This window comes from Lacerta agilis, chromosome 17 (genome assembly GCF_009819535.1).
Source record: "Lacerta agilis isolate rLacAgi1 chromosome 17, rLacAgi1.pri, whole genome shotgun sequence".
Lineage (NCBI taxonomy): Eukaryota > Metazoa > Chordata > Lepidosauria > Squamata > Lacertidae > Lacerta > Lacerta agilis.
In genome coordinates, this window is record NC_046328.1 from 3,790,547 (window position 1) to 3,817,154 (window position 26,608).

Below are 26,608 nucleotides of genomic sequence, written 5' to 3' on the forward strand. Positions count from 1 at the left end.
ATACAGAGACATGTGAGATGAAAAGTGGGAAGTGGCTTAGAAAGATAGACAGGCACACCATTCAAATACTCTGTAAAGAATGAAAGTATGCTGTCTTCTCCTCTTTCTTTCTTTCCTTCTTTCTTTCCTCCCACACGCTCCCCACACTGCCTACACCAAAAAATGTCTCAAATGGACTGTAACTGGCCTGTATGAAAGATTCTACGATTTGAAAGCAGAGACACGGAATATACTTCTGTTACTTATGGAAATGTTTTGATAAATACATATTTTTAAAAGACAGGCAGGAGCAGAGGAAATATTAAGTGCACGCTTTTGTCTCCTGAGGATTTAAGGAAGGCCCGCCCCGGGCGATTTAAAGTATTCCCACAAACACACCGGCCAAAGAATCCTGGGCACTGCGGTTTGCTGAGGGTGCTGGGAATTGCAGCACCGTGAGGGGGAAGAACTACAGATCCCATGATACCCGGGGAGGGAGGAATAACGTGCTCTAAAGGTGCGCACGACACAGTGCGCGGCCTCTGAATACCGGAGGGGGGGCAGAGAGTTCACCAGCAGAGCACCCAAGGGAGTCGGGGTCCCCCAGAAAGTGGGTGCGGAGCGGTGGAGGGAGTCGGGCCGGGGTGGGGTTGCGGGAGACCGACCCACCCACCCTAACTTTAGAAAACGAAGGGGGCGGGCGTCTCTCTCTCTCTCATTGAGGGAAAGGGAAATGGCGGCGGGCGAAGCTGCCGCTTACCCGCCTCCGGCGTCCCCCGCGAGGGAGGAAAGGGGGACGGAGCGGCCTCGGAGCTCCCCTTCTCCTCCTCCCTGGGACGCCTCCGCGCTCCGCCTCCAACGGCTGCTCTGCCCACAAACCCGCACCAGCCGCACTTTAATCCGCTTTCCAGTGTGGCTTTGCTCCTGTTTTCTTACTAATGCGGAGTGGCCACCGTCGCGCAGACGATGATTATTATCATTAAGATTATCGTCGATTAAATTTGTGTGCCGCCCTGTATCCGAAGATCCCTGGGCGGTCCACAGCTTCAAGATACCAAAATAGAAGAAAAGCAAACCCACAACCCCCTTCCAACAAGCACATTCTTTCATCAGCCTGAGACCTGGTGGAAGAGAAACATGCCACCAACGGGGAGCCACCACAGAAAAGGCCCCCGCTCAGGATACCACCCTCATGGAGGAGGCACAGCAAGAAAAGCCGCAGAGTAGGGTTTCCCAAACTTGGGTCACCAACTGTTGTTGAACTACAACTCCCATCAACCCTAGCTAGCAGGATTCATGGTCAGGGATGATGGGAATTGTAGTCCAACAGCAGTTAAAGACCCAAGCTTGGGAAATGATTGCAGGATCTAGGTTGGCTCATATGGGGAGAGACAGTCCTGGAGACCCAGCTCTTCTTCTTTGCCGCTGAATGCCAGGTGCTGAGCCACACAGCTTGGGATAGTCATGCCCTTCTTGCTGGCTTTCTGTAATGGGCAACTGGTCGGTCACTGTGACAACAGGATAACTGGACTAGATGGGCGACTGGCCTGATCCAGCTGCAGAGTTCTTCTTATGTTTGTTTCCCTCAGTTTTATCCCCGACTAGAATCTCCTCTTCTGCCACCGCTGTGTTTGAGCACCAGAGCACATTGAATTGTACTCCTGTTTAATTAGCAAGAACAAAATAAAGCCCTGGCGGATGCAGCCAAGAGCCCATTTTAGGCCAGCACACTGTTCTTACAGTGGCCAACCACAGGCCCATGGGAAGCCTACTTTGGATTCCCAGAAACTAGTATTCAGAGCATGCTTATGAACACCAGTTGCTGTAAAACACAGCAGTGGAGCATCCTGTCACACTCAGGCCCTGCTTCCCATGGGCATCTAGTTGGGCACTGTGAGGAAAGGATCCTGGCATAGATGGGCTCTTGGCTGCATCTGCCAGGGCTCTTGTATTTAGAGGCATGCTGCCTCTGCAAGCAGAGGTAGAACAATATCTGGAGTGACTATTGCAAACTAGAATTTTGCTTCCTCCTCCCCCAAATACACTTTAGCTGTTTACACAGAATCAGATTTTATTCCTAACAGCCAAGCCCTTGAATGTTAAAACATGCATTAACCCCACACTGATTTATTCCATATTCTCCTCCAAATTAATTCAAAATGACTGCTACAGGTCAGAATCCACACTTCGTCCATAAGCACAAATACAAATTCACCCCAGATTCTACATCTTTTTAAAGAGGAGTGGGGAAACCTGTGGCCCATCATATGATGCTGGAATCCAACTCCCATCAGACTTGGCTAACATGGCCAATGGTCAAGAATGATTGGAACTGTAGCCTAACATCCAGAGGACCACAGGTTTCCTATCCCTGTGTTAAAATCATCCCAGGTAGAGCACACACCCCTTTCTACAACACACTTCTTTCCTAACAAATAGGTCTTAACCAAATGAATTTATCCCACTTTTGTTTAGAACTGCATTCTTTAAACAGGTCATGGTAGCATAGCAGCTGTCTCCCCAAATAGCTCAAGTCACAGAGCAAATAGCTACATTTTTCACCAGACTGGTGGAAGGTGTGATAGTAGAACTGGCGTGCTCTGGTCCATGGGGTCACGAAGAGTCGGACACGACTGAACGACTGAACAACAACAGCATAGCAGCTGTCTCCCCAAATAGCTCAAGTCACAGAGCAAATAGCTACATTTTTCACCAGACTGGTGGAAGGTGTGATAGTAGAACTGATCTGTGAATTGTGCTTGTCCGAAGCAATACACAGTTCAGGCAGCTGGATCCTTGAATATATTTGGAATTTAGTTTCCAAAAACTGTACTATTATGAGAATGAAATGAAACATAGAGATTAACAACATCTATATATTAAAATGTTGTTTCCAAGGTCCTAATTAAAGATGGAGATAATCCTTTGTTTGACCAGCTTTTGGTCACAGTGTAAAAGGATGCGAACTTTCAGTTCATACACAACTCTTTATCAGACCAAATGCAAAGAGAATTAATTCTTCTCTGCAGGGTGGGTAAATATGGCATACTGAAAGACTGCAGCTGTACGCTTTAAGCAGCTGTAAACACAATCATTAAGCACATCCATATATTATAGTAAACACCACCACCAGAAAGCACCCAAAAGTTCCATGCCAAGAAAAATCCAAAATGAAAGACACCAAAAACATATAGTGTGGTACCTCGGTTTTCAGACGTCCCCATTGCCGAACGTTACGGTTTTGGAACGCCGAAAACCCGGAAGTAAATGCTTCCATTTTCGACAGTGCCTCGGAAGTCGAACGGGTTCCACTGCGTGTATCTGTTGTTTTTCACAATTTTCTCTATTGAATTGGCAGGCAGCCCTTTGCATCTCGGTTTTTGAACGTTTCAGAAGTTGAACTGTCTTCCGGAATGGATTACATTTGAAAACCAAGGTACCACTGTATATCAAGAACAGGGATGCAATAGTGCTTATTTGGCATAATTCATTTTCCTTCTACTAGCTGTGGACAGAAATGAAGGGGTAAGCACGAAAACCCCAATTCATTTACTGCTGGAAGCCCTCCTCAAACCTCTCAAAATTACCTATTTTCAAAACCCACGGGATGCCAAGAGTTATGGAGAACTCCAAATCTTGTTCAATATCCTGGGGCAGGTTAGCTGGTCTAAAGGTATTACCCTACTGTGGCATGGATTTTTGATTTGCCAGCCAATGTAGTAAGTCCTCACCGCTACCCATTCCCTAAACCAACACAGATCTGTCAAGATGATTTTTGAACCTATGTTCAAAAGTTCCTCTCCACAGCCATGAAGGCCAGAATTCTGCTGGTGACTTCAGATGCAAAACGCCAAGCACCCTGAAGGCCAACTCTGCACCTACAAACCCCAGAAGGAACAACTGGGTTAGCCTCTTGCAGCACAGTCACAAAAAGAGAGTGCTTTGCAGCACCTCAAAGACAAAAACCAGATTTAAAGTCTACTTTAAATACCTAGTAGATTGAGCCTTGAGACACCAGTCTTTCTGAGGGACTGAGAATTGTGTTAGGAAAGAAAGGAAACGCTTAGTTGGTGAGGAACAATAACTTCTTTATTTAAGTCTCTACTTCATGCGGAGGCATGAGTGTCTCACTTCCCCCAGGTTTAAACTTTGGCAAAAATCACAAACAGAAAATAAGCAGCCAATACAGAACAGTGAAAATGCCAACAGTAATAAGGGTGCCCCTTTAACAGTTCTGCTGTCAGGCGAACACACGTAGAAGCCTTGCTTTGGCTACGTTGACTAGAACTTGGTGTTTGTTAGAAGGCAGTGTTTTTCTTCTTTTAAAAAAACAGCATCACTTCTTTACTTCTCCTAGATCTTCAATGCTATCATCATCAACCTGCAAGATACAAAATTCTGTTATCAAAATCGCAAAAAGCAACTAAAATCAGTACAAAACCCATCAAGGAAGAAGTTGGTGCAAATGCTAAAGCACCCAATGGATTGTAATTAAAAAGGACTAAGGTAACGAGCTCAGCTGGTGCTTAAAAGACCACAGTGGAGGCATCCGGCAAGCCTCTCTGGGGCCATACACAAAGAAGCTGCAGCACCTTGCCTCTGAGCCGGGGTGGGAAGCCTCTTCAGCCCAGCAGGCTGGAAACCGAGCTCCCTCACCACTGCTTTATCCCATGTCATCATGTCAGGGGACCCATTTTCCCATTGCAGCACAGCTTGAGTTCAAAGCAATCCAAGCACCACTGACTGGCAGTGACTTCCAAGCCCTGCTTGGAGTGTTGCCCATCTAGGAACATGCATGACCACAACTATGCTGCAAAAATTTATAGTGGCCCCACACCCGGAGAATCCTGAAAGTAGGGTTGCCATATGCCTGGAATTTCCTGGACATAGCCGGAATATTGCAGTCCGAAGCAGTGTCTGGGCAAAAACTGCTAAAAATGTTTGGGAAAATCTGGTCGTATGGCAACCCATGTCGGCAGCGTTGTTTTTGGCGATTTTCCTTAAAACTAGCTCAAAAACTTCAAAAAAAAAATCTGCAACTTTTGTGTCAGGATTTTCACTTTTTGAAATATGGCAACCCTGCTGAAAGTGTCATGCAGTTATTAGTCCTCATGAGATCTAAATCTGTAGTTAACTTAGCCACCAACTCCTCACCAACTCTTACTCTTTTTCCTCTCACAGACACCTGACAATGTTGCCTGAAGTGTCTTGGTGGTGCAAAACTTAAAAGTTCACAACGACCAGAAGTTCAATTGGATGCAAGTAGGTAAGGAAGGAAATACATGGGGAGAGAAATTATTTACCTCAGGCCACTTTTCCTGGATGACGTCAATGATGTCGTCTGTAAAGTCCCCCTGAATGATTATTTCATCCTCTCCTGTTACTGAGGCACCGCAGGAGAATTTCTGAGCAAAGAACCTTTGTGCTTCCTTAAGGTCTATTTCTGTTTGGAGTAGAAAAGAACACAAATAAAACAATGCTGATTTAATCTTTGCTTCTTCTAAAAACAGAAAAAACAGTCTGCTGTATCAGGACAGTGGCCCATCTAGTCCAGTATCCTGTTCTCACAGTGGCCAAACAAATGCCTCTTCTGGGAAACCCACAAGTAAGACCATCTCTGTGCTCCTGCTGTTTCCAGCAACTGGTATTCAGGAGCAGAGCAAAGCCATCACGGCTGGCTGACTGTCTTATCCTCCATTATTTTGTCTAATCTTCTTCTAAAGCCATCACTACCTCCTGGGGCAGCAAGTTCCATTGTTTAACTAGGCTCTGCATGAAAAAGATTGTTTAAATGTCACAGATAGCTCCATGTGAACAAGGCCCTTTCTTGACTCACCAAAAGTTGCAAGACCACACACTCGTGTGACGTATTTCTTCTTTGCTCTAGGAATTTTCGCTATCGTAACTTTTTGTGGTACCGTCTTCTTCTTCTGTTTTATCTGACCTCTTCCACCTAGGAACAGAACAGAACATCATCGGCGATAATCACCACAGAACCCACACTTCGCTTTTCAGACTACAGAAGCACAAGTGTCAGGGATTGGTTGGGTTTTTTAGTTTCCTATCCCTCCACCAGCACTGCTGTCCATCACCCCAACAGAAAACAGCCGAGACCCAGCTATTCTTTTAATGTTCCTCTTGTTATTACTATTCGATCAAACTCATAAATCATCAGCTAGTTAGACCAATAATTCCTAAGATGAACCCCAGGCCTTTGGGGTGGGGGGAGGTGAATGCAGCCCTCCAGACCTCTTCATCTGACCCTCAGGAATATCACAGAATTGGAGAGATGGAAGGGACCCCAAGGGTCCAAACCCTTGAAATGCAGGAAATCTCAATTACCAAATCCTTGACAGATGGGCACCCAAGTCCTGTTTAAAAACCTCCATTGATGGAGAGTCCACCACCTTGCCAGGTAGACTGTTCCACCGCTGAACAGCCCTTACCATCAGGAAGTTCTTCAGAATGGTTGGTCAGAATCTCCTTGCTTGTAACTTGAAGTCATTGGTTCGTGTCCTACCCTCCAGAGCAGCAGAAAACAAACTTGCTCTATTTCCCATGTGACAGCCCTTCAGATATTTGGAGGCAGCTATCATATCACCTCTTAGTCTTTTTCTTCTCCAGGCTAAACATACCAAAACTTATTTTCCCCCAGGCCACGCACTCTTTCTCCAGGCATGTCTCTTTAAAGTGTCATAATTTGACTTCCATGTGGCTCGAATGTAGCCTGCCCTAAGAAGGTTAAGAGCCACACCTTTTGCATGACCCACACTTGCCTCTAGCCCCACCCATTTCTGCCCCCCCATCCTGCCCACTATTAGCATGCAGACCCTGGAAGGTCATTTATTTATCTATCTATTGTATTTATATCCCACCTTTTCCCCCAAGGAGTTGAAGGTGGTGTACATAGGTCTCCTCCTCCACATTTTATACTCACAACAACCCTGTGAGGTAGGTTAGGCTGAGAGTGATTGACTAGCCCAAGGTGAGTTTCATGGCCAAGTGGATATTCAAGCCCTGGTCTCCCAGGTGCTAGTCTGACACTCTAACAACTACACCACCATGGCTGTGTCCATGAGGGAAATGATCCCCCCAAGCTGAAAAAAAATCCCTGCCCCTGGTTTAGACCTTGCCTCTCTTTTGCTTTTTTTTCTCTTCCTCTTCACCCACTGTTCCTTGTCCTTCTCCAACACCAGATTCTTGTTTAGGAGAATTTTCTGTATTAAGATAAAAATGGTATTATTAATTAATTGAGCTTGTGGGGGGGGGGAGAAAAGAAATTGAGTGCAAAGTGACTTTGCAAATAATGGTACTTAAGCTAGACATATATACACACACACACATTCCCACAACAGTGGAACATCAACGGTGACCATCTTGGCTGTGAGTCCTGGAAGACCTGCTCCCTCCCTTTGCAGGCCTTTCCCCGCCTGGCATGGGAAGGCAGGTCCCTGACTGACTCCAGCTATAAAAGCTGAGACGGCTTTTATGAAATTTTAAAATATTCTGCGTGTGGTTCAAAGAATGTGCAACTGGGCACATGCGCACTGTCGCAAACCCAGAAGTTTCAGGAAAAGTGGGTATAATGGGGTGGAACGGGTTACGCACACTCCGCAGACACACAGTGACCCAGAATGTAACCCCTGTGCAAAATGGTGATTGCCTATATGTTATAAGTCGCTTTCAGTTTTAACTTTGGAAAGGTGGCATACAAATAAAATGATGGATTTACTCCCCAGTAAGCATCCACCATAGAAAGGGAGACTACCTCTTCTCTAGAAATTTGGGATAGCGTAACACAGCTTTCATGGAACATATTCCAGAAGAGTAGTCATGCTGACCTGCTGTAGCAAAAACAAGAGTCCTGGGCTACCTTCAAGACTACCTAATTAATTAAGACACAAGCTCTTGTAGATAATCTGTTTAAGCCTTGGTCCAGGTTAGTTGTGCTTAGCAGACCTTCTGTGTCTGTCGCTAATCCAAGCAGAGAGTTGTGGGGTAGAAGAAGCATGTCGCAGCAAATCCAGGAGTAATACAGAGTTATGTCCAGAGTGAAAGGCGATTGAAGTTTGGAAAGAAGCAGTTAGTTACTACTAGTGAGATGTAGCCCACTGAGGGTTTCTGGCACCCAATGTTTTGTCAATGGCCAAAATAAAATAGCTATCCTAATGGGGGGGGGGGGAGCATACCACGAAATGTGGAATGCTGGGAGAGGAGTGGGGCAGCCAGTATTGCAACCTTGACCAACATGGCATGTAGCATCCATGTGGACTCCATTTGCTCTAAGCTGGCAAGTCACGTTTGCCATGAGAGCAAGAGTCTCTGCTAAACCAAATGTTACCTTTGCATTCCTGTGTTAATGTTAGATAGGATCTTTCTCTTTGAACCCAGCCCCTAGAGGGGAGATTGCCTCAGAGTTGGTAAATATCACAGCAGGATATTAGTCTCACCCCCCTGCTTTTATGATTTCCTGTATCTGCCATGTATCGTGCTTTGATGTGTAGGAAGTTTCCTGGGTTTCTCATGTAAGTCTTTGTTACCTGATGCCGACCACATGGGACTCCTTGAGGTGTGCTGGATGAATTTGATTGGCTCATTTGAATCCTGTGACGTTTGCCCTTTGTGTAATAAAATACCCTGGGTGGGGGTGCAGGGGGGCATTCTCCTCCTGACTCTCTCTCAGAGCCTTGCTGGTCAAAGCGCTGCCTCTCTGTCTTTTCTTTCTAAACCCCCTTCTCGCTTGCACTCGTGCAACCCCACACTGGCACCCTTCAGATATTGTTGGACTACAACTCCCATCAGCCTTGCCCACTATGCAGTTGTTCACCAACATCAGAAGGGCACCTGGTTGGCAAAGGCTCCATCACTGGATGATTGTGTGGAAGGGCTGGATTCATTTCAGTTCTGGTATTCAGAACATATTCCTGTGATCATAATTCTTCAGCCCCAAGTATACATATTTTCCACCTGGTTCTGCTTGGCGGATCTCAGAGTTCTAGTAAAAGAAACATAGATCTCACAATTCTCCCCACCCCTGCTGCACTAAGGATACTATCCTGGAAGAATTTTGTGCAGTTATGCTCAGTTCTAATTACAGGTAGCATAATTACAAATAGTTTACACGTAAAGATGTAAATCCTGCTCCTTTATATATCTGTGGCAAAATTTCCCTTGATTTTATCCTCTCTTGAACATCTGAACCGTTTTCATTGTCCTACGGTCTCACATTAAAAACAGTACAGAGATCTTCTTACCTACAGTAAGTTTTGCAAACTCATTTGGAAAATTTTTCTCTAGCCATTGCCTACATTTTGCCACATCCGGCATGTATTCGCAATACTGGGGAAAAAGCACAGAGAGTTAAGTTTGTTAGTTGAGGGAACCCCTCCACAGACACACACACATTTTCACAGGGTATAATAGTAGCAGTGTTCATGACAGTGTCCCTGTACAATAAGGACTGACAAATACCCTGGGTCCAGCATATATTAAGGCAGTGTTTTTCAACCACTGTTCCGTGGCACACTAGTGTGCCGCGAGATGTTGCCTGGTGTGCCGTGGGAAAAATGGAAAAATTACTTTATATATAGTCAATATAGGCACAGAGTTAATTTTTTTAACATTTTCTAATGGTGGTGTGCCTCGTGATTTTTTTCATGAAACAAGTGTGCCTTTGCCCAAAAAAGGTTGAAAAACACTGTATTAAGGAGTGCCTCTCCCCCTCCTGAGCACCATCAAAGGAAGTTCTGCTCCTGATGCCAATTCCCCACCCCACCAGCAGGGGGAAGAGTCTTTACAGCATGCGTGGTGAACCTTTGGTCCTCCAGATGTTGCTGAACTACAACTCCCATGAACCCTAGCAAGCATGGGCAATGGCCAGGGATGGTAAGGGTTGTAGTTAGACAACATCTGGGGACCTGAAGGTTCCCCACACCTGCTTTACAGTAACAGCTGCAGCTCTGTGGAATTTCCTACCTGCCATAACTCACACTTGCTCAATCTTGATATAGGGGAACCTCCAGGAGCAGGTCTAATTAAGTCCAGCAAAACAGCCCATCTTTCCTTGCACCTGACATCACTAACAGCACTGTGTCTATTGTAATTTTCCCCTCTCTTTTTGCCGCTGCTCACTACCAAAATCAGTAAAGTCTTGGACCACTCAGAATATCTAAAGGGGGGGTGGGGAAGCTGTGGCCCACCAAATATTTGTTAGACTCCAACTCCCATCAGCCACAGCAAGCATGGCCAGTGGTCAGGGATGATAGGAGTTGTATTCCAGCAACCACTTAAGGGCATCATGTTGAAGAATGCTGAAAGACACAGAGAGAAAAGAGCAAGGGTCTGATATACTGCCTAGAACATCAGACAAGTCTGGGAAGAAGTGGCACACACTCCAGGCAACTGCCTCATTCCACTGCTTCCATAGGTAGACCAGACCTAAATTGATCAAAATTAAGGCAACTCACCTCTGTTGGCAACGAGCAGACTGTGGAAAGAAAAGAGAAGGGAGATTTTTCTCTTCATTTTCTCTGCAATTTTCATATTAAAAAAATATTAACATTTAAGACAAACACTTCTAAATCGTCTATTGATTCCTACTAAGAGGAATTCTCTGAGAAAAAATATCAAGGAGGGGCTGTGGCTTAGCAGAAGAGCACCTGCTATGCATACAGAAGGTTGCCAGCATCTCCAGGTAGGGCTAGCAGTGTCTCCTCCTGTCTGAATGCCCAGAGAGCTGCTTCCAGGAAGTGTAAGCAATACTAAACTAGATGGGCCAATGGGCTGACTTGGTATATTACAGCTTCCTATGTTACTCATTTTACACTGCAAGTTAAGTTGACAAAACGATGCCAGGGACTTCCTCCAAAGCTACAGCAAAGGACCAAAGAAATAAGAGAGTCCAGGGCAGCAAACAACAAAGCAGTAAAAACAATAACCATTAAAGTAAAATAGATACTTGTTTAAAACAATCACCCACATACCCTCACACAACTACCGCATTGTTTGCTCCATAGGGCGCACCTAGTTTTTAGAGAAGGGAAACAAGGGGAAAAAATATTTTTCTGGTTTTCCTCCTCTAAAAGGCTGGGAGGGGCGGCGGAGGGATGCTGCTGGTTCTTCCCCGCCAGCCCCATCGCAAAAACAGGCCTGTTTGGCAAACGGGGTTGGCGGGGAGAGCAACCAGCAGCATCCCTCCGCCGCCCCCCCCCGCCGTGTTCAGCGAGAAGCGGGGAGCAGCAGAGGGATGCTGCTGGTTGCTCCCCGCAGCCTCCCTTCGCAAAAACAAGCCGGAGGGAAGACTGGGGTCTGGGGTCAGGGAGGGAGAGGCTGGGAGAGGGGAGCCCGCCGAGGGAGCGGGGCGAGCGAGTGCAGGCCCGGTGTGCGTTGTGGGGGGAAAGCTGTGAGCAAAGCAAGAGCTGCGCACAGCGTTTTACCGGCTCTGCCCACGATGGGTGTACACGGAGCCGGGAAGGAGGGGCGAACCCCTCCTTCCCGGCTCCGTGTAGAGCAATCGCAGGGAGAGCCTTCGCTCCATAGGACGCACAGACATTTCCCCTTACTTTTCAGGAGGGAAAAAGTGTGTCCTGTGGAGCGAAAAATACGGTACTAACTTCAAGGTTGCAGGGAACAGTGTATTTCAGTGATCAAATGCCTGGGTGAACAGGAATGTTTTAAAATTCCTCTTGAAAGTTCATAATGAGGAAGATAGAAGCACCTCACCAGGGAGGGCATTCCACAAATTCTATTCTTTTATCTTTCCCCCTTTTTTCTTTTCCTCTTGTCAGTTTGTGTTTTTATTTAATTCGTTTATTGGGTATTTGATATTAATCTTTGTAGATCTTTTTTCATACTTTAATAAAATCTATGGGGGGGGAGGAAAGAAGGAGATGGGAGAGGATAATCCCGAGGCTTTGGTGCAGCCAGTCCTCACTATGCTAAATCACGATTTAGTCAAATGTGCAAACTTCAGGAAGTACAAATCACTGATCAAATGTACAGAAGCCACAGTGAAAAAATAATTAGGTTCTCAAGTGTCACAAGACTCCTTTCTGTTTTTTAAATAATCAACAACTTGCCCTCTTTTGTAAACTATCCTGGGCTGTTATTATTTACAGTAACAATTCGGTTAGCACTTGCCTCCACAGTAGAGAACTCGGAGAGGATAGTCTGCGTCTGGCCTCGCGTTGCACCTTTGGTCTCCTTTACAATCAAGAAGTCCAGACTCGGGTGCATCCATTGCCATATCACAAGTCTAGGAATCACACAAGCAGAGGAGCTCAGTACTTATTTCAACCTTAGAAACCAACGCAAACCATGGGTGGCAACTGGCATGGCACTGCCATCCTGGCCTCCTTCAGAAGGAAGGGCAGGATATAAATTGAATTAATGTAATAACATAAAATTTCCATCTTGGAAAAGATGGAGGGCACAAGGAGAAGGGGACGACAGAGGATGAGATGGTTGAGCAGTGTTCTCGAAGTGACTGGCATGAGTTTGGCCAAACTGCGGGAGGCAGTGGGGGAAAGGGGTGCCTGGCGTGCTCTGGTCCATGGGGTCACGAAGAGTCAGACACAACTGAACAACAACAACGATGTAATAACCAACAACAGGCTGCTCAAGACCAAAGGTGTGGTAAGAGATGGCTGGTTTACTCTGCAATCCTATATACAGGATTTGGGCCCGAAAAGAGAAAGTGAAGGGAGATGGTATTGAGCGATGACAGCATAGATGTAAGTGTGCGAGGCAAAGTGAGATTACTGTGGCTGCTACTACCACCAGGAAACAAAGCAGAGATGTGGGAATGGGGAGATGGATCTGAATTTTTGGAGCAGATATAGTAGAGAAAGCCAAAGGACTCACATTTGTGAGTCTAAGGAATGGCCCAAGGTACCAGTTTGAATAAGGAGGGGAGATACTGAATGTGAAAGTGGTGGTTATAAATCTGGGTACCAATCTTGAGGCAGGCAAAGCACAGTGGAGGGAGATGAACAATAATTACTGATTACAAATACCAAGTGTGAGCCAAAAAAGGAGTCTGTGTGGCAACTCTGAACCAGTTAAAAGAAAGATAGCTACGGTCTTGGCAAAACAAGGAGGTTTGGGCACTGGGGTGTGGGGTTGTTACAGTATGAGGGAGCTTGGGCCAGGATATGGGTGGGTGGTGTGTGTGCTAGGTTTTTAATTTATAAAAAGTTTTATATACCACTTTTCACACAGTGTACTAAAGCAGAATAGAGTACGATAAAAACAATTTTCCAAACTGCATTACAACAAATCAAGTCACAGAAGAAAGAAATCACACAATAAACACAGTGAACAGAGAACAAAAGGGTCACAATGGGGCACAGGAGGGAGAATTAGCAGTATATAAATTTTCTATAAGTAAATAAATATGATACAAATATGATACTTTTCCTCTTTCCTCTCCTGTTTCTTTTTCTTTTTACATCATGTCTATTAGGGATTCCTTCAGAAAGGAAATAGGCAAACAATGAACACTGTGGGCCTGCAAACAGGGCCTGTTTTGTCTTTTAATATCCCCACAGGAAGCTTACGACTCTTAAATTAAAGTCTAAATTTAGGGAAACAACTGGCTGAACCAGAGTAAGGCTGCAGTCCTAAACCCTTACCTGGTAGTAAGCCCCATTGAATTCAACAGGATTTACTTCTGAGCAGATGCCACTAGGCTTACAGCATTAAGTCGTTGTGTATGGTCATCTGTTTGTTTGTTTGTTTAATAAAATTTATACATGGCTTGATTGATAAACACCTCAAAGTGGTTTCCAGAAAGATGAAACAACAAAAATGAGAAAATTTCACAATCATATTTTAAAACATATATACGGACCAAAATCACCTCAACTTTCTATACAACTGGGTAGGCTTGTCTAAAGAAGAAGGTTTTCAGCAGATACCAAAAAGAGTACACTGAAGGCGCCTGCTTGATCTCAACAGGCAGGGAGTTCCAAAGTTCTTACAAAAGTGGAACGGGTATTATGTTGCACCTTCAGTGATGCCAAGTCCACCAATCAAAGCAATTTTAATTTAAGCTTCTTCTTGTTGTTGACTGGTGTTTTTTAACTGATTTATGCTAGGTTCCATTTCATTCCTCCATGGCTTCTGCCCACCTCCCCTCTCTCACACTGAGCTCATCAGGAATTGATTTGGGTCGGGGCCAATTCTCAACAGCCACCTGCAGGGGTTTGGGAGGCTGGCACCGGAACACTTGCCCAGGGTGGGGGTGGGGGGCACCCAGCCCTGAATGCCAGGCACGAGCAGAACCATTTTTGTGGGTGGGGTGTCGTCCAAAGGGGTGGGGTGGGGGGTCATGATGCAGGCAGAGCTGCAAGTGCCAACTTTTGGGGGGGTTGGAGGAGGGGAAGGAAGATGCCAGGGAGGGGCTGGGCAGGGCATGGTGGGAAGGAGCCGTGCCAGCCTCAGGGCTGGGCAGCAGCAGAAGTTTGCCCACCAAGTGCCAAGGAGGAGCCACAGGGGTGGGGGTGCGTCTCTTACCCGAGGGGGGACCCTCAGCCAGGGTCTGGGGGGAGGAAGGGGGCGGTGGTTCCTCCTCCTGCCGTTCCCACCCTCCTGAGTGGCACATGCAGCAGCAGCAGCAAGCAGCAGATTCAGGTAGGGAGAGGGAGATATCGCGAGATCCGTCCGCTTCTCGCGAGGTTCCTTCCGGAGAGTCGCCCGGGCTGGCGATGACTCTCGTTCTAGGAGCAGCTCGGCCTTCGATGCGACTGCGCGAAATGGGCCGACCCGACCGCCGTACTCACGCGGAGACCGCCCTCCCCTCCCCTCCCCTCCCCTCTCCCCCGCCCACCTTCGGCAGCGCAGCGGTGGTTCGAGCCCCGCATCGTCTTGCTGAACTTTATTCGCCTATCTGTTGTGGTTAAAATTTTGTATGTTGAAAGGAACTTTAATTAACTTTGTTTAAAATGTTTTATGTTGTTTTAAGATATTTCATGTTGAAAGGAACTTTATTTTTGGTTTAAAATGTTGTATGTTGTAATGAACTTCAATTATTTTTGGTTAGTATTATATTATGTTATTATTATTTAACGAATTTATATACCGCCCTATACCCGCAGGTCTCAGGGCGGTTCACAGAATAAAATCGGATTATAAAAACCACAAAATACATACAAAATAAAAATAAAAACAACCCAACATCCCCTCCCCCCATTTTAAAAGGGGGGTGTCAGTCAAATCAACCAAAGGCCTGGTTGAAAATGAACGTTTAACATGTTACATGGTTAACATGTTTTATGTTGAAATTAACTTTATTATTATTATTTATTAAATTTCTTTATGGCCCTCCATCTGAGAACCACAGGTCAGTTTACAATATAAAAACACAAAAACACACAACAAACAATAACAAACACAACACTCCATTAATAACCTGGCCTTACTTATCTTCTTTGTCTCCCACTTCTAACCAAGAGTTTTACTGAAAATGCTGTTCTGGAGGATGCACTGTTGGGTAGGTTGCTAACAAACAAAACAAAAAATAATTTTATGGGTCCTTTGTGGAGTGGTAAATTATTATTTGTTCTATTGCTTACTTGATGTACTGCTTTCCTATTACTTACTAACTAAAAAATGACAAATATCTGCACTGCTGCAGACTTTTTTTATTCTGCACCTAGATATATATAATTTTTATACAGTTTAATAATGTTAAAGGTTTTTAACCAGTTTTTTAAATCAATAATTAATATTTATTGCAAGCCACTTGCAAGGTTTTATCACGATCAGGAAAATATGTAAAATAAGTAATTTTATTTTTTAAAAAAAAATTGCGGACACCTTTAAAGACCTATGGATTCATTTAACCCTGTGGCATTTGGATTTGTGTGCTCTGTATATGCCCTGCTGAACACTTTCATACATATGTACTGTATCTAATTCAACTCTAAATATATGTCGAGTTCAATGAAACTTAGTTCCAGGTAAGTGGATACAGGATTGGAGCCCAATATTGCAATCCTCTAACATACCCTAACCCTAGGACAGCCTTTCTCTCTCTTTTTTAAATTTTTTAAATAAGAAATTTATTAAATTTTCCTGGACAGCCTTTCTCAACCTTGGGTCCCCAAATGTTTTTGGCCTACAACTCCCATCATCCCTGACCACTGGTTCTGCCACCTAGGGATCATGGGAGTTGTAGGCCAAAAAACAACCGGGGCCCAAGGTTGAGAAAGGCTGCCCTAGGAGTAAGTGCAGATGAATGAGCTTTGTGGCGCTTTACAGGAATTTTGTTTTTTTTTAAAAAAAAGTTAAGATAAGTGTATGTGTGTATTTCTAAAACCATCATGAGTTTGGTTTTATCACAGAAAGACAGAGTCCAAATACAAAATAATAATAATAATAAAATATTTTTTTACTTAATCAGAAAGCCCTTTTAAGGACAGGAGCCTCATTTGCAAAAAAAAAAACCAACAAAACCCACCACATTTTCAACCCTTCTGGGCCAAGGCATGAAATAAAACCCAGCCCCGTCCCCTCTTCCACACTCCAGAAGAGGGATCGGGCTCTGGCGGCTCTTCAAACAGTTAATAAACCTGCCCAAAGGCTGCAAGTTTGACTTGCTGCGTTTGGGCCCTTGGGCTTGCCGTATCTGCGGAAGTGACGTGCAGACCATGGAGCCGGGTGACGCAAGGATCGGAAGTTGAAGTGCCTGCGCGCTACGGATGGCCCGTTGGGCCAAAGTAGTGGCGCTCGGTCTTTTCCGGGAGCTGAGCTCGGAAGGAGGCAGAGATGCCTCGCTATGCGCAGCTGGTTATGGGTCCTGCGGGGAGTGGGAAGGTGAGTGTGGGGCGGGGGGCATTGTGAATACTTTGGCCTTGACTCGAGCGCTGCAAAGGGGCTTCTGGAAGGGATGCTGCTGCCTGCTGCATTAAATTATCCTCTCCAGCTACCCAAAATTGCCGTCCTTACTATGCACAGCAGCGCAGTTTATAACCGAGGTCTTCATTCGTCTTTTTCTGCCTGGGGTTTTACGCCTCGTTAATCGATTTTTGAATTATCAACTAAATAACAATATTGAAGCTAACAAAACAGTCGTCAAAAAGGGAATACAGAGCTTGGCAAATAAAGTCGGTATTGGCTCACCCAATCTAATAAAGTCACCGTTCCAAAAAGTTGCACGTACAGTATTGATGGCAGACGAAAATCACTTTCAATCGATTTTACCAAAGTAAAAGCTTCTTAGGATACTTTCGTTTTTAAGTGCTGCTTATTCCTGCTGCTGCTCTTCAGATGTTTTGGACCACGGACTCTTATTGGCTGGGGTTGGCAGTAAAAATAAAAAAGCAACAGTGCAGCGGAAAGAGCAGCAAAAATTTAAAGGGATAAAACTGAATGAAAGGGGGGGGGGGGGACTGGCAGCGATATCATTGCCTAGAAAAAATAGTAATGCCTAGAATCTTTTCTTTTAAAGTCCAAACTTGGTGTTAAAAAGATAGCCAAAGGCAATCCAAACTGGTGGAAATAATTCCATAAATGGGGTGGCAGCACTGAGAAGGTCTTCTCCACAGTTCTCACCCATCTGGCCTCACATGGCAGAGACACACAGATGAGGCCTTGGATGATCTTGTCACATGGACAGGCTGATGTAGAGACTGATGTTCCTTCCGAGCTTTTCAGAATGCCCCTTTCTCTGTAAAATTGATAGCCATGGTGTGTTTCATAAAATTTTAACAAAATCCCTATAAAACCGCCTGATCATGCCTATTAGGGACCCAGACAGATTGTGCTCCAATGTTATTTGATGGAAAGCAAATGACTAATGGGTCATAATTTGTTGCCCCATGTTCCAAAGGAGATTGTTGGCAGAGATGTCTCAATTATCTCCACTCCTCAGATGTTGGATTCCTGCCCACTGATAGAAACTCTCCTGGTGGCTTTTGCTAGTTTGTTAATGTTCTGGATTTTTTAAATTCCAGAGCACTTACTGTTCCACCATGGTCCAGCACTGTGAAGAACTGAATCGCTCGGTCCAGGTAGTGAACCTTGATCCTGCTGCAGAACACTTTGACTATGATGTTATGGCAGGTAAGGCCAAGGCTTGAAACATATGGGGATGCAGCAGGTCATGAATGCTTTAGTTGAGATTCTTGCATTGCAGGGGGTTGAACTAGATGGCCCTTGGGGTCCCTTCCAACTCCATGGTTCTATGATAAGAAGAGGCTTGCTGAATTCTGTTCTCACAGGATGAGTGCAATAGCAGCCTCCCACTGAAGTTTCCCAACAACTGGTATTGTCTGCAATGCCCCTCCCTGCACACAGACCACTCACATGGGAATCTCCTGCATCTTCCACCTCCCACATGTTGCAACTACCAGTACTCAGTGCCCTTTTCACTTTTTCTGCCCAATTATGAAGCCACCCCCCCTCTTATTCTACAGCCTTTCTAATACTCTCGCTTTCATCTTCACCTCCATGCCTCCTTTTTTCACAACTCCCCTTTGCACACACACCCATTTTCACCTTCAGCCCCTTTTTCCTCCCTCTTGCTGCTTCCTTATCTCAATTCCCACTTGTACACAGACCACTACCATTTCCATGCTGCCAACTCTCCTATTCTGCTGACCCTTTTGCACACATCCCCATGATGATACATGTTATTGTATATTTAAGATGAATAGAGTCTTTAGTGCAAGCATGTCAGTTAGCTTGTTTAGTTAGAGGTTAAATTCAGTTGATGGATGTTGTACATGTTTAGGTGATTGCTTGTTAATGAAATATCTCTGCTAAATCACTTCATTGAATGTGGAACTGCATGTTGAAGATAACACATGGTATCAGGAGTAAAATGTGCGAAGGTACTAAGGAATATTTGAGGGCTCCATATCCTTTATCTCTCTCATATGAGGCAGCTGAGAAATGGCAGGGGGAGATGGTTGAGTACAATTGGACATTGAAGTCCTCCTCCAAGGGTCTTTGCTGGTTCCCTAGCTGCAAGAAGCAAAGTTACAGGGAACCAGGCAGAGGGCCTTCTCAGTAGTGGTGCCCTCCCTGTGGAACACCCTCCCTTCAGATGTCAAGGAAATAAACAACTATCTGACTTTTAGAAGACACCTGAAGGTAGCCCTTTTATATTTTAGATCTGTTGTAAGCTGTGTATAAATAATAAAATTATTGTTGTTATTGTTGTTGTCATTATTAACAACAACAACCAGAAGGGACGGACACTGACATATGCCTCTTTTTTTTCTCCTAATGCCCCCTTGTTGCTCCTTCACAGCACTCCAAATGCCCCCTTAACCCCATCCACTTCCACCTGCCTCCTCCCCAATTCCTTCTCTTCAGCTTTCTTCCCCGTCTACATTTTCCTTCACCCACTTCCACCTTCCCTTTCCCCTCATTCCTCCTTTCTCTTCCCCACAGTCACCAGCCAACTAAAACTGTCATGCACAGAGAAACCCTTCTCCCAAGTCATTTACTACAGACATGAGGCTCCTCCTTCCTGCCGCCTCCTCCTTTTCCTGTCCCTGCCTTTTGTATTTTGTACAGTGGTATCACTAGTTGCGGACTTAATCCGTTTCAGGGTGCCGTTCGCACTCTGAAAAGTCCGCAACTATAGCACCTCTTCTACGCATGTGCGCAGTGCGATCGAGTGCTTCTGTGCATGCTCAGGTGGTGAACCCGGAAGTAAACACTTCAGGGTTGGCCATGTTCGTAAGCTGAAAGTACATAGCAAGAGCGGAACGCAACACGAGGTATTACTGTTTTTATTTGTAAGCCACATTGAGTTCTGGTCCAGGGAAAAAGTAGGATGTAAAAAAATATAATGCACACACACATGAGAGAGAGAGAGAGAGAAATCAAGCAAAACTGTTGTGTCCCTGTCCCCCCCCCCCCCTTTCAGATATCCGGGAATTAATTGAAGTGGACGATGTCATGGAAGACAATTCTCTAAGGTTTGGCCCCAATGGTGGCTTAGTATTTTGCATGGAGTACTTTGCAAGTAACTTTGACTGGCTGGAAGGATGTCTTGGCCACGTGGAAGACGACTATATACTCTTTGATTGCCCAGGTGAGCAAAGAATTCTAAAATAACAAAGGGAAACTAAAGCTTGGTACAGTTGCGGGGGGAGCTTTAGTACACACACTGTGGAGAGGGAACCACTGCTGTGCAGTAGAGCCCTTGGGACCCCCTCCAGTCCCTGCCTCCTTTCACTAGCGCAACCCCTCCCTCAGCTCTGTTCCGCACCCTCCTTAGGTGCTTTTACCTGGGTGGAATCTGGCCTTGAATGGTGATCATTCCTCTTGCTTGCATGAATGGAAAAACATCTGGTGTGGTGGAGGGTGGAGGGCTTTAGAAACCCAATTTGGCTTTTTTGTGGCTAGAATGTCACCTGCTCATGCCTGTTGCTCTGACTCTGGACCCCCCTTGCTTTCGCCTTTGTCTTTAAACCACTGTCATTTTTGTCTATTTCTGTTTTCAGTTCTTAATTACTGTATATATTGTTTTTATTGGTCTCAAATAGGTTGGCTGTTTAAAAAATTAAGAAGTTTAGCTACCTTTAACCTTTTATGGAAGGGCAGGGTGCAAGTCCATGAAACGAATACATTTCTTAAAAGTTGTGACCCCTTCCTCAGGTCAGATTGAGCTCTACACACACCTGCCGGTGATGAAGCAGCTTGTTGAACAGCTTCAGCAGTGGGAGTTCCGCGTCTGTGGCGTTTTTCTCGTTGATTCTCAGTTTATGGTGGAATCCTTTAAGGTAACTTATAATTCTGCCCACCCCCCAACAAGTGACAAATCTAGACACACACACCCCTCTTTTTTTTTCTTTTTAGGGTCTTAACACAATTTTGCCATCTAAATATAACTCAGGCAAATTAACCTGCTGTCTTAACCACCTGGCTGCTTTCTTTCTTGTATTGCTGTAGCAACTGGATTTGTGAACAGAGGCAGACTTAAGACTTTGCGCTGGTTCAAGTGGAGCCCAAATCTCCATGTGTGTCTCCCCCCCCCCCCCACTGCTGGGCTAGTGCTACAAAAAGTCTTGCTGCACCATTCAGACACCAGTTGATGAGAACATAAATAAGAGCAATGCAACTGGTTTTGCCCCAAAGTCTATCCTTTTCCCACAGTAGCTCACCAGGTGCCTATGGGAAGGAAGCCTGAGAGCAGGACCTGGGTACAGCAGCCCTCTTCTCCATACTGTATGTGATTCCCAGCAACTAGAATCATAGAGTTGGAAGGGGGGACCCTGAGAATCATCTAGCCCAACCCCCTGGAATATGCAGCTGCCCATACAGGGATTGAACCTGCAACCTTGGTGTTATCAGCACCACACTCTAACCCACTGAGCTATCCCGCCTCTGATATTGGACGTAGTACATAGCCTTATCTTCCGTGAATTTGCCTAAACCCATTTTAAAGCTGATAGCCATCACTTCCACTTTTGGGGAGTGAATGCCATAGTGTAACTATGTGTGAACAATTACCTTCTTTTGTGTCTCCTAAATATTCCAGCATTGAGCTTCATTTGGTTCTGGTATTATGGGAAAGTGCATAAGTCAGATGGTCAGGGTCCAAATAATAACATCATCATCATCATTATTATCCTCTTACTTGCCTATTCTCTAAACTGCATATTCCCAGTTTTTTGTAAGCTTTCCTCACAGGGGAGTTGCTCCATCCCCTTGATCATTCTGCTTGCCCTCTTCTTCACCCTTTCCACCTCTACAGTATCCCCACCTTCATCTATCCCTTGCGACCTCCAGGTGCCAGCTAAAGACGGTCACTTCACCAGCTGAATGGCTGGCCTGAGACACCCCTGCAGCAGATGTTAAACAGGTGGCATTTTGGGAACAGGGCGCCTTCACATGTCTTCCCAAATTCCATTCGTTTTTGTGTGTTTCCCTCTTGCTAGTTTATTTCCGGAGCCATGGCTGCCCTGAGTGCAATGATATCGTTAGAGATCCCCCAAGTCAATGTCATGACAAAGATGGACTTGCTGAGCAAGAAAGCCAAAGCAGAAATTGAAAAGTAAGCATGTGGAAATGCAGACTTTTTGCCTGTATGTTGTGGGGCTAGATCTCATGTATTACTATTTAGGTAAATTACACACTGCCTCATATTTTAAAGAAAATCTCTCAGTGGTCTGTAACATCCTAAAAATGTCAGAAATAAAAGTCAGATACCAAAATACAGGGTAAAAATGAAATTTTTCAGCAGCATAGATATCAGTTATGTAAAATATCCTCTTAAATAGCAATATAAAGTGAAACAAATAAGATCTGGGGAACACAGTAACAACTAGCAGATCCAGAATACCACAGAGACAACCACCCACCAAATACAGAAGACTGTTTGTAGGTAACAGCAGCAGCACATTCAATTCTGCCACAATCTCAAAGCCTGCTTTCAGGTCTTCACTGGGGTCTCACTCTGGATCCCTTGTCATGCTCTGGACGAAATCCTGGCATGAGGCTCAGGCTGTCCTATTTGCCACATGTCTGGCAGAAAAGCTAAGTGTTTAAGGAGACTCTTAACTGGAAAAATAAATAAATGGTTAAGCGATGTAATAATAAAAAGGCAAAAGGAATGAGATGAGAAGGAGGGAAAAAAGCAGTTCCCATCTTTTTTTTTATATAGTGAAGTTTATATAATTGAGACCTATCTGGGAAGGAAGGGACCAAGTGGCAGTTTCCAGTCCTGAGCAAGTTCAATTCTCGGCATCTCCCAGTCAGGCTGGGAATGTCCCCTGCCTCAAACCCTAGACAGACACTGCCAGTCACTGTAGACAGTGCTAAGCTAGATGCACCAATGAGCCTGTCTTAGCATATGACAGCATATTCCTAACCTGTCCCTACCAACTCCCATCAGCTCCACCTTCCTGAACTTTCCAGGATAAAGTCAGCCACACTAAAAGACTGGAGTTCAGCTTCCAATGAAGGGAGGAAAATGCAATAATGGAAGGGAGGGGTGAAGATATTCTCCACCCCCAAAATAAAAATGAATTTTTTAAAAATAAAGTCTATTGTGGTTCGGAAGAGCAGAAAGGGCTGATTTCTTGCCCTTCACATGTAGTTGGACTAACTCCAGCTGACATAGCCAGTGGTTGGGAATGATGGGAGTTGGAGTCTCAACGGCATCCAGAGGGCAACAGGTTAGCCACCTGGAGATATAGAACATCTTTGTACATGTGGCGGAGGTTGACCTCTGGTGCCACTAATAAAACCTCCAGGGTTGGGTTCTTAGCCCTGTGACAGCTTGCACTGGTTTTTTGTACCTGATCCTGGGCACAATTATTTGTGAGGGGAAACGGCCCTGGATTGCCGCTTAGGGCAGGGATGAACGTCTGGGATCTACTTACATGTTTGTTTGTTTACTAGAACGTCAAGATCTGCTGAAGCAGAGCCATTTGTCAAAGATGTACAGTTAGAATCCAAGCAGATTGCTTGTGGTATCAGAACTGAGCTGAGCTCGCAGTCCCATCTCACACTCATTCACACAAATCTACTCTTGACTAGCACTCATTTCAGCTGCCTGATTTAGGTGGTGAAAGTTGTTCTGTTAGCTGCTGGGAATTGTAAATGCTTGCTGATTAACTGCAAATCACCAATAGCTCCTCATCTACTTCTTCCCCTGTGTCAGGGAACACACACAGATATTTTGGGGTGGGGAGTAACTAGTATAAGGTGCAGCTAATGGACAGTTAGCATAAAGATCTTCTCAAACTGCTGTGTTTTTTAACTTTTCAACCAACACCTTCCAGGTATCTGGATCCTGACATGTATTCTACACTGGAAGATTCTACAGATTTGCTCAAAAGCAAACGATTTAAGAAGCTAACTCAGGCTATCTGTGGTTTGGTAAGTTGTTGTGTTTTAAGATCCAGCAGTGGAGTTATAGCTTTGCAGTTGATACCTTAAAATTGCCACCTGCAATAACCCAATGCAGAAGCTTCTAGTTGTTTTTTTCTAGTTCTTGCTTTGCAGCTCTGGCTTTAATTTAAGCCACAGCTACAATGGAAGATTACTGTTTCACAATTTTCCTGTTTCATCCACACCAAGAAACTGTGGTTAACTCCCAGCTTCAGAACAAGCCAGGATCATAAACTGTGGTTTGAAGTTGATTTGAGATCTGGTATTATTGCATAGCTGGTAACCACAGTGTCCTGGTTTTGGTGAAAGAGGAAACCGTGGCTAATTGGAGGCTTCTGCACCAGATCCAGGTGTGGTGCAAAGGGAGGAGAGAAGAAGGTGGACATGCAAACACAAGGGTCATTCATAACCTGGCTTGATTCACAATACAGTTGTCAGCCCATTGCCTATTAAAGCAGACTGTATCAGCATTAGTTGCCTCTCCCACTTGTAAAGTACTCTGGGGGCTAAGAGTTTTGCTTGTTAACTGTTGCTGCTTGAAGCCGTTGCCACTCACTCTCTCCACATCTGTTTATTACCTCTTTTTTAGATTGACGACTACAGCATGGTCCGTTTTTTGCCATTTGATCGCTCCGATGAGGAAAGCATTAATATTGTACTGCAGCACATAGACTTCTCCATTCAATATGGGGAGGATCTGGAGTTCAAAGAGCCAAAGGTAAAAAGACCCTGCAACATTAGCTAGGCTTCAGCCAGCCTTGAACATTAAGGCCACAAATCTGCCCTTCACCATTGTGGCTAGCAGCCATGGATATGATCTCCCTCCAGTACTGGTCACGCCTAGGAGGGGTGACCTTGTGTCAAGGTAGACCTCAGCCTGAAAAGGGTTAGCTGCTGTTCAGTTGAAGGGGGGGGGGTTAACCTGAATAACCCTGAGTTTGCCCCCTAAAAAGCACAGTCCCATGCATAAAGTGCCATTTTGTTCAGTGGAGTTTATTCCCAGGTATGCATGTATAGCAGGGGTCGGCAAGCTTTTCTTGCCTCGGGCCAGTGTCTCCAGCGACAATCGGCACAGAGGGTTGGGGAGCATGCCCCCGTACGCGTGCGCACACGCTATTTCCGGCACACTTCCAGGTCGGAGGAGCACTGGAAACAGGGTTTGCACATGCGTAGGAGGCCCCTGCGCACACGCACAAGCTATTTCCGGTGCTCCTCTGACCCAGAAGTGGGTCCCCGTGCTACGCTGGTAAGAGCGGGCGACAGGGGTCTCCGTGGACCTGATAAATGAGGCTCTTGGGCCTTATCCGGCCCCCGGGCCGGACGTTGGTGACCCCTGATGTATAGGGTTGCCATAAAAGAAAGCTGACCCAAATTGTGGGTGTTGCATCTTATTTTGGGGTCCATTCAGTATGTTCTCCATCTTCTTTAAATCTTGTCAAAGGGTGAGAGAGACAAAAGAAAAGACAATCTATCACCATTTTCAGGTAGAAGTATTTACTCTGGTGTCTTCACTGTGGATTATGGACCATAAGAAATTGTGCGTGTGTGTTGGGGTTGTTATTTTCATGAGGAAAAATTACAACAGGGTTTCCTCCTTTTTTGAGAGTGTGTATCTTGTGCTGTCTTGAAGTACTCAAAACGTTAAAGATTTGTGTGTGTGTTTTTTCCCCCAACAGGAAAATGAGGAAGATAAATCATCTGCTTTTGATGAATACTTCCAAGATCAAGTGGACGAATAAAGATTTAAGGGTTTCTTTTGTAAAAAGAAAAAGGACTCTTCAGATTTTCTATGCATTGTATTTTGAAAACCACAAACTGCTTGATAAATTTTGGGCAGCAATTGAAGTAGGGGCATTTCCCCCCCACCACAAAGCATTTTAATATGTGTATGTGTGTGTAATACATTAAGTGTATATAATGCCACTTCACACAGTTGTATTATTTGTAGAAGTTACTAGGCAAAGAAGGGGCATAATGAGAAATAAATTATTGACTCTCTGCATTTCATGGTTGCTTTCTGAGCTACAAAAAAGATGGAGCATTTTCGTTTTAGCCTTGTAACCATTGAATGGTGGTATTTACTTAAGCAACCGGAGCAAATATGTACGAATAAATTGGGAGTGTGTTTAATCTGAACTGAACTGAACTGCAGTGTTGTGGTCCTGCTCAGCACTGCATTTCTGTGCTTTGTGAAGGACAGCAGCTTTAGCAAAATAATTCTCATGTATTTCCTCCATGGCCCATGCTGAAAATTAAGAGAGAACTTTCCCTCTCCTTAAAGGTAAAGGGACCCCTGACCATCAGGTCCAGTCATGTCCGACTCTGGGGTTGTGGCGCTCATCTCGCTCTATAGGCCGAGGGAGCCGGCGTTTGTCCGCAGACAGCTTCCGGATCATGTGGCCAGCATGACAAAGCTGCTTCTGGCGAACCAGAGCAGCGCATGGAAACTCCGTTTACCTTCCCGCTGGAGTGGTCCCTATTTATCTACTTGCACTTTGACGTGCTTTTGAACTGCTAGGTGGGCAGGAGCTGGGACCAAACAATGGGAGCTCACCTCATCGCGGGGATTTGAACCACCAACCTTCTGATCAGCAAGTCCTAGGCTCTGTGGTTTAACCCACAGCGCCACCTGGGTCCCTCTCCTTAGTCTCCAGTAAAACAGGGGTGGAGGAAACGTGTTGCCCTACAAATGATGTTGGACTCCAACTCCCATCATCTCCTGCCCATTGGTCATCCTGGCTGGGGCTCATGGGGGTTGGAATCCAGCAACATCTGG

At 45.1% G+C, this 26,608-nt stretch overlaps 3 protein-coding genes and 1 long non-coding RNA gene across 6 annotated transcripts in view; 2 read left to right on the top strand and 2 right to left on the bottom strand.

Moving 5' to 3' along the window:
* The window catches only part of CCDC62 (coiled-coil domain containing 62), a 17,460-nt gene extending 16,643 nt beyond the window's left edge, over positions 1 to 817 (bottom strand). The window contains exon 1 of one of the 3 annotated variants that reach the window (XM_033174242.1): positions 740 to 817. The gene's annotated coding sequence lies outside the window, so the exon portion shown is untranslated. The remainder of the gene's footprint in view (positions 1 to 739) is intronic. The other 2 variants (XM_033174243.1, XM_033174244.1) reach the window with 2 other exon arrangements.
* LOC117061428 overlaps positions 1 to 5,426 on the top strand; it is a 7,256-nt gene extending 1,830 nt beyond the window's left edge. Inside the window, exon 2 of the long non-coding RNA XR_004428091.1 lies at positions 5,161 to 5,426. This is a non-coding gene — a long non-coding RNA (uncharacterized LOC117061428). The remainder of the gene's footprint in view (positions 1 to 5,160) is intronic.
* DENR (density regulated re-initiation and release factor) lies at positions 4,047 to 14,675 on the bottom strand. Its single transcript, XM_033174245.1, has 8 exons — positions 14,494 to 14,675; positions 12,118 to 12,232; positions 10,446 to 10,465; positions 9,234 to 9,318; positions 7,113 to 7,196; positions 5,816 to 5,932; positions 5,283 to 5,422; positions 4,047 to 4,360 (listed from the first exon to the last, which is right to left on the bottom strand). Exons 2-8 carry the CDS (start codon positions 12,221 to 12,223, stop codon positions 4,316 to 4,318), a joined length of 597 nt encoding a protein of 198 aa, XP_033030136.1. The 5' UTR covers positions 12,224 to 12,232; positions 14,494 to 14,675; the 3' UTR covers positions 4,047 to 4,315.
* Positions 14,676 to 16,647: 1,972 nt separating this feature from the next.
* GPN3 (GPN-loop GTPase 3) lies at positions 16,648 to 25,834 on the top strand. The gene is made up of 8 exons (XM_033174891.1): positions 16,648 to 16,794; positions 17,934 to 18,042; positions 19,859 to 20,026; positions 20,593 to 20,717; positions 21,876 to 21,991; positions 23,724 to 23,820; positions 24,422 to 24,550; positions 25,509 to 25,834. The coding sequence occupies exons 1-8, from the start codon at positions 16,747 to 16,749 to the stop codon at positions 25,569 to 25,571; spliced, it is 855 nt and encodes a 284-aa protein (XP_033030782.1). The 5' UTR covers positions 16,648 to 16,746; the 3' UTR covers positions 25,572 to 25,834.
* Positions 25,835 to 26,608: the final 774 nt, after the last annotated feature.

Coding starts and splice junctions, on each gene's coding strand:
- DENR (XM_033174245.1), bottom strand. CDS start 12,223: ATGGCAATGGATGCACCCGAGTCTGGACTTCTTGATTGTAAAGGAGAC. Junction 10,466..12,117: donor CCGAGTTCTCTACTGTGGAG/GCAAGTGCTAAC, acceptor TTCTTTCCACAG/TCTGCTCGTTGCCAACAGAG. Junction 5,423..5,815: donor GTGTGGTCTTGCAACTTTTG/GTGAGTCAAGAA, acceptor TACTCCAAACAG/AAATAGACCTTAAGGAAGCA.
- GPN3 (XM_033174891.1), top strand. CDS start 16,747: ATGCCTCGCTATGCGCAGCTGGTTATGGGTCCTGCGGGGAGTGGGAAG. Junction 16,795..17,933: donor GTCCTGCGGGGAGTGGGAAG/GTGAGTGTGGGG, acceptor TTTAAATTCCAG/AGCACTTACTGTTCCACCAT. Junction 23,821..24,421: donor CTCAGGCTATCTGTGGTTTG/GTAAGTTGTTGT, acceptor CCTCTTTTTTAG/ATTGACGACTACAGCATGGT.